The sequence below is a fragment of the Nematolebias whitei genome, chromosome 12 (genome assembly GCF_014905685.2).
Source record: "Nematolebias whitei isolate Nwh7 chromosome 12, NemWhi1, whole genome shotgun sequence".
In the NCBI taxonomy this organism is placed as follows: Eukaryota; Metazoa; Chordata; class Actinopteri; order Cyprinodontiformes; family Rivulidae; genus Nematolebias; species Nematolebias whitei.
The window spans coordinates 48082367-48089444 of record NC_056509.1 but is presented as its reverse complement, the minus strand read 5'-3'; the positions used below and the strand labels follow the sequence as shown (position 1 = coordinate 48089444).

Sequence of the window (7078 nt, the reverse complement as noted above, 5' to 3'; positions counted from 1 at the left end):
TTTAGCTAGCCTTTAGTTTTAGCGTTTAGCTAACCTTTTACCACCTTCAGCTAGCCTTTAGTTTTAGCGTTTAGCTAACCTTTTACCACCTTTAGCTAGCCTTTAGTTGTAGCGTTTAGCTAACCTTTTACCACCTTCAGCTAGCCTTTAGTTGTAGCGTTTAGCTAACCTTTTACCACCTTCAGCTAGCCTTTAGTCACTTTGTGTTTAGCAATCCGTGCACGCAGAAGCCCTCCAGGGTTTAGGAACCGGCCTCGTGGCTCGCTGGTCCGGTCCAGAGAGGTGATCCAGGTTTGCCGGCGGTAACGTCCAAATGTTGTATCCTGACAGGAGAGGCGTCCCTCAGGGTCGACTGCGTCCTCGGAAAAGGAGCGTTTGCAACAGTTTACCAGGCGACGGACCCCGTGACGTTGGAGAAGGTGGTTTTAAAGGTGAGGTGGAACCTCGATCTCCGTCTGAGTCCAGATGTGGTGTCGGTGACCGGTGTCTCTGCTGCAGGTCCAGAAACCAGGCAACCCCTGGGAGTTCTACATCAAAACTCAGCTGGACGCTCGGCTGCAGCCCCGCCTTCGTCACCTGTTCAGCGGCGTCCGCTCGGCTCACCTGTTCCACGATGGCAGCGTTCTGCTCGGCGAGCTGCACGCATGCGGCACCCTGCTGGTGTGTAGGCTGCCTGGAGGGCGCGGGGTCGGGCCGGTCCGTTGGAGTGACACGCTGTGGTTTGTCCTTTCAGAACGTTGTGAACATCTACAAGTCGCAAGGAGCCAAAGTGATGCCTCCGCCGCTCGTGCTGCACTTCGCCGTCTGCATGCTGCACATGGTGGAGCAGCTGCACGCCGCCCACATCGTGCACGCCGACATCAAGCCCGACAACTTCCTGCTGGGAGACAGGTACCAGCTGCCGTGAGAACTCGGAGTATCTGCTGGGCGTGACCCTCAGCTACTCCCACGTCACGTATCTAATCTGTTGAAGGCACGTGCGCGTTTGTGGCAGCCATCTTGAATGAGGCTGGCACGTTCAGTTTCTACTCTCTGGAGTTTCCTTAAATCCTTCAGTGGTTCTTGAGATATTTTGCTAACAGACACAGGTGATTACATGATCACCCATCTTTCACTGCAGCGGGCGATGATCAAGTGGAAGAAGGTCATTTAAAACTTTCTGACTGGAGAAGTTGATGGTTTGAGTCCCACCTCAGGAGAACCTCTCCTCTGGTTTTGTTTCAGGTTCCTGGAGACGGAGTGTTTGGACCTGGACAGCGTGGACCACGGCCTGGTCCTCATCGACCTGGGACAGAGCATCGACATGAAGCTGTTCCCTGAAGGCACCGCCTTCACCGCCCGCTGTCTGACGTCGGGCTTCCAGTGCACCGAGATGCTGAGCGGGAAACCGTGGACGTATCAGGTTAGACCCAGGTTTTGATCTGGTCCAGTTCTCCTCAAACCTTTTCTCAGTGATTCTGTGGCCCGGTGGTTCCAGTTTCTTTAAGCGTGACTGGTTTTCAGACGGATTACTTTGGGCTGGCGGGGACCGTGTTCTGCCTGCTGTTCGGCTCGTACATGCAGGTGAAGGAGGTGGGCGGAGTCTGGAGGACGACTGGCGTCTTCAGGAGGTAGGTCCGACCTGCGGTTCCGATCCGCACTTCCTGCAGGCGTCGGCTGATTTTTGTCTTGGTTTCAGCTGATGTTTGACAGGAAGTGTTTTAGCTGCAGCGGGTCCAGTTCGGCTCCGAACCAGCATCCTCGGAGTCGTGGACTCTGTGAGCAGGACTTTATTAAGACGTCCTAACGAGCTCTCGTGTCCTCAGGGTCCCCCACAGCGACCTGTGGCTGGACTTCTTCCACACGCTGCTCAACGTGCCGGACTGCGGGTCGCTGCCGAGCCTCCAGAACCTGCGCCAGAACCTGACGTCCGCCCTGCAGCAGAACTACAGCAACAAGCTGCTGGCGCTGAAGAAGCGTCTGGTGATCCAGCTGCTGGAGCACAAGTGACTTCCTGTCCCCCGGGTGCTGGTTCTGGTCCAACAAACTCCCAGAACCAGCACGGCCCGTAAAAACTGACTGAGGGAGTTTTTATCAGTTTGACGTTTTATTTTTTCTGCTGTGAATTTTCTGAAACTGATTTTTTTCTATTTGAATAAAAAAATCTGTTTTTGTTTGTGATGTTTTCTCTGAAACTGAACACCTGATCACTGCACCTGTGTCAGCAAAATATCTGCCGAGCTGCTCGACGGCTTTTAAAGGAACCTTCAGGACCGGGTCGGACCTGAAGCTTCACTGAACTCTTGTTTCCTGCAGTTTGAAACAAAAACTTTTTATTTTTATTAAATCCAGTAAAAAGTAAGTTTCCTTTTTTAAAATATAACAATTTTATTAAACTGATTATTTATATTTTTCATATTTTCCATTGTTCTGACATTTTTTTCAGTTTGATTTCCTGTTGGAATATTTTGTTTTACAACATTCACGGTTTTCATGTTTTTTATGATTTTAAATATTTTTGATTTGTTTGAGATTTTACATTTAATTTCCACATTTGGTGTTTTTTGTTTCTCGTATAAAAGTTTGAATGTTCGACACGCACTTCTTGATTTTTGTCACGTTCTTGTTGGATCTTTTTCTGGCGTTTATTCATTTTACGGCCGTTTGATCTTTGACTTTAATTCTGTTGAACAAAGATAAAATCCAGAACCGTGGATCCAGAACCGCGGGCGCTTCAACCGTGAAGTTCTGGTGGTGCAGGTGATGCTCGTTGAACTGTTTCTGACTCGAGACTTCCTGACAGAGAACCAATCTTTGATTTGAGAGTTTATCAGTTTTTCTAGAACCTTGGCTAAAATGCAGAGTTTAGAGATTGGTCCATAGTTGTTCAGTGAGGTGGGGTCACCTCCCTTCAGCAAAGAAGAACAAAGGCTGTTTTCAAGTGCCTGGGATGGAGTTTTGTCTTATGGAGAGATTGAAGATGTGGGTCACAGGGACTGTGATGATATGAGCAGCCAGCCTTAAGAAATAAGGTGGAAGTTCATCTGGACCTGCAGATTTTTTAGGACCAAGATCTTTTAACAGTTTATTGACCTCACTGACTGAGAATGGAGAAAAAGAGAAGCTGTGATTAACTGAGGATTGACTTGTAGGAGGGATTTGATTTGTAGAAGTTTGGTTATTAAGTGAAGTGGCTGATCTTCCATTAGTAACTGTGTCAAATAAAGAACCAGAAGCAACAAAATGTTTGAAACGGTTCAGGATCTCGTGATGATTTGACACAGGAACAGAGTTAACGAGAAGTTGTGATTGATCCTTGAATGAAGAATATTGTTAACGAAGACAGAGGACTGTCTCGTCTCACGCTGCTGTCCCTCTGGCTGTCCACAAACCAACCTGTCCCTCCACTCATGACTTATTTAATTTTCTATAGAAAATCAAACCCATAATGTGAAAACCGTTATTATGAACATCCAAAAAAGTTCAATCTGGTCCTCTGGACATTCAAAAAAACAAAACACAGCAAAAAAATGTAGAAACGTTTCGTCTCTCATCCTGAGGACTTCCTCAGTCTGAGGTGCTGTATTCAGCTCAGTCTCTTAAATAGCACCTTCTCAGAGTGGATCAACCAGTTTGCTGCTGACAACCAGAACCAGCTGATCACATGCTCAAGAAGGACCATCAGCCTAACAATGGATCATTAGCACCTGATGGCTGTTTACTGTTCACAGAGGGCTGAGTGATACTAGCAATCACAGCATTGTAAGAGGGGGACAGTTGAACCTGGAGGCTCCGCCCCTGTTTAATGATGGACGGTTTCTTTTCACAAAGATGGCCTCCTTTACTCCTCTCTCAAACCATCGTTCCTCTCTGTCCAGGATGTGAACATCTTCATCCCTGAAAGAGTGACCTCTGACCTGGAGATGAGTGTAGACCGCAGAGTCCTGGCCTGATGATGTTGATCTTCTGTGCTGGTCCATCCTTTTGGCCAGTGGCTGTTTAGTTTCCCCGATGTAAGACTGATCACCCTCCTGACACTGAACAACATACACAACATTACTCTGTTTGTGCCGGGGGACTGGATCTTTGGGATGAACCAGTCTTTAATGTATTTTGGGGTTTAAAAGCCACTGGGACGTTATGTTTAGAAAATAAACGTCTCAGTTTCTCTGATACCCCCTCAACATCTGGAATGACCACTGGTCTGGGTTCCTCCTTTTCACCTGTTGGCTGACTGGAGTCCTGTTTGGGTTTCTTCTCTTCTTTCAGGAAGGCCCAGTTAGGATATCCACATTGCTCTAGAGCCTGTCTTGTGTGGGATTTCTCCTTCTGCCTGGCTCCTGAGTTAGTGGGGATGCTGTCTGCTCTGTGGTACAGAGTCCTGATGACTCCTAACTTGTGCTCCAAAGGGTGATGGGAGTCAAACTGCAAATACTGGTCTGTGTGGGTGGGTTTGCGGTACACCTCAGTTTGCAAATGTCCTCTATCAGAGACTGAGACCTCACAGTCCAAGAAAGCCAACCTGCCATTTTTTACATCTTCTCGTGTGAACTTGATGTATTTATCCACAGAGTTGATGTGGTCAGTAAAATGTTGGACTTCCTGAGATTTGATTTTAACCCAGGTGTCGTCAACATACCTGAACCAATGACTTGGTGGTGTCCCTGAAAAGGACGTCAAGGCTCTCTTTTCTACCTCCTCCATGTACAGGTTGGCAACAATAGGAGAAACTGGAGACCCCATAGCACACCCATGTTTCTGCCTATAATATTGCTCCCCATATGTGAAGTAGGTTGACTGCAGGCACAGTTTCAAGAGTTGACACAGTTGTTCTGTGGAAAGCGTGGTCCTGCTGCTCAGAGTGGTGTCTGATTTTAATCTTAAACTGACCACCTCTACTGCATCATCAACAGGAATGCACGTAAAGAGTGATGTGACATCAAAAGAGACCATTGTTTCATCAGTCTCCATGATGACATCCCTCACCTTGTCCACAAAGTCCATGGTGTTCTGTATGTGGTGTTCTGAGCTGCCAACTAAAGGGATGAGTACAAACGCCAGATATTTGGAAACATTGTAAGTGACAGAGTTAATCATGCTAACAATAGGTCTTAAAGGTACACCTTGTTTGTGGATTTTAGGTAAACCATACAGACTAGGTGTGGCCTCCCCTGGGTACAGTCTGTGGTACAGAAAACGGTCAATAGCCTTGTCCTGCTCCAAAATTTTCAGGCAATCTATTAACTTTTTCTTGTAACCACTTCCTGGATCTCTTTTCAGAGGTTCATAAGTGGTTAAGTCACTAAGGAGTGTCATAACTTTCTCATGATAGTCTTTCTGGTTCAAAATCACTGTGCACCTTCCTTTGTCTGCTGGGAGAATGATGATGTTTTTGTCCTTGCTAAGAGTGGTGAGTGCATCCCTCTCCTCTCTACTGATGTTGGAAGGTGGTGGTTTGGTATTGCTGAGGCAGGCTGAAACTTTGATTCTGAGCTGTTCTGCTTCACCCTCTTTCATTTTGTTGTTGCGGATGGCTGACTCAGTAGCTGTGATCATCTCCACCAGAGGAATTCTACTTGGTGCAACCGCAAAGTTCAGTCCCCTGGCAAGAATCTCTGTCTCTGGCTGGGTGAGCTGTCTGTCAGATAAATTCTTCACCCACTTTTCTGTCTCCCTGGAATGTAATTGACTACTGGCATGTTGTCCTACACTGAATGTGTTGTTATTGGAATAGTGATGGTGTTGATGAGTTATTAGTAAGTTAAACTTATTTTGTTGTCGAGTCTTGGACTTGACATGCTGTGCTAAGCGTGCCTGATCTGTACAGTCCAACACTTGCTGAAGTGTGGTCTGATCTAGACACGTTGTTAGTTTCTGTTTAATGTGCTCTTCTTTGGCCTTCAAGGCCTCAATAGTAAAATTGGTCTGTCTCACCCGTTCATTCAGCAGCTGGGTCTGTGCCTTCTGAAGGATCTTGCTTGCCCGGTGCCTGCTGATCGATGATTTTAGTAACTGTTGTGTATTATATTATATTTAGTTACATCTACTAACATAATTAGCTACATCTACTAGCATGTTTAGCTGCATCAACTAGCATGTTTAGCTACATCTACTAGCATGTTTAGCTGCATCGACTAGCATGTTTAGCTACATCTACTAGCATGTTTAGCTGCAACTACTAGCATGATTAGCTGCATCAACTAGCATGTTTAGCTGCATCTACTAGCATGATTAGCTGCATCAACTAGCATGTTTAGCTACATCTACTAGCATGTTTAGCTGCAACTACTAGCATGTTTAGCTGCATCTACTAGCATGTTTAGCTGCATCAAGTAGCATGTTTAGCTACATCTACTAGCATGTTTAGCTGCAACTACTAGCATGATTAGCTGCATCGACTAGCATGTTTAGCTACATCTACTAGCATGTTTAGCTGCAACTACTAGCATGATTAGCTACATCTACTAGCATGTTTAGCTGCATCTACTAGCATGATTAGCTGCATCAACTAGCATGTTTAGCTACATCTACTAGCATGTTTAGCTGCAACTACTAGCATGTTTAGCTGCATCTACTAGCATGTTTAGCTGCATCAACTAGCATGATTAGCTGCATCGACTAGCATGTTTAGCTGCATCTACTAGCATAATTAGCTACATCTACTAGCATGTTTAGCTGCATCTACTAGCATGTTTAGCCGCATCAAGTAGCATGTTTAGCTGCATCAACTAGCATGTTTAGCTACATCTACTAGTATGTTTAGCTGCAACTACTAGCATGTTTAGCTACATCTACGAGCATGTTTAGCTACATCTACGAGCATGTTTAGCTGCATCTACTAGCATGTTTAGCTACATCTACTAGCATGTTTAGCTGCATCTACTAGCATGTTTAGCTGCATCTACTAGCATGTTTAGCCGCATCAAGTAGCATGTTTAGCCGCATCTACGAGCATGTTTAGCTGCATCTACTAGCATAATTAGCTACATCTACTAGCATGTTTAGCTGCATCTACTAGCATAATTAGCTACATCTACTAGCATGTTTAGCTGCATCTACGAGCATGTTTAGCTACATCTACGAGCATGTTTAGCTACAT

The 7078-nt window shown here is 45.7% G+C and overlaps 1 protein-coding gene across 1 annotated transcript in view; it reads left to right on the top strand.

The window, feature by feature from the left end:
* bub1 (BUB1 mitotic checkpoint serine/threonine kinase) overlaps window positions 1-1989 on the top strand; it is a 71495-nt gene extending 69506 nt beyond the window's left edge. Inside the window, exons 18-23 of the mRNA XM_037685991.1 lie at window positions 331-431; window positions 499-660; window positions 734-891; window positions 1225-1402; window positions 1504-1610; window positions 1806-1989. Of these exons, the coding sequence (XP_037541919.1) occupies window positions 331-431; window positions 499-660; window positions 734-891; window positions 1225-1402; window positions 1504-1610; window positions 1806-1989 (890 nt within the window). The remainder of the gene's footprint in view (window positions 1-330; window positions 432-498; window positions 661-733; window positions 892-1224; window positions 1403-1503; window positions 1611-1805) is intronic.
* The last annotated feature ends 5089 nt before the right edge of the window (window positions 1990-7078 follow it).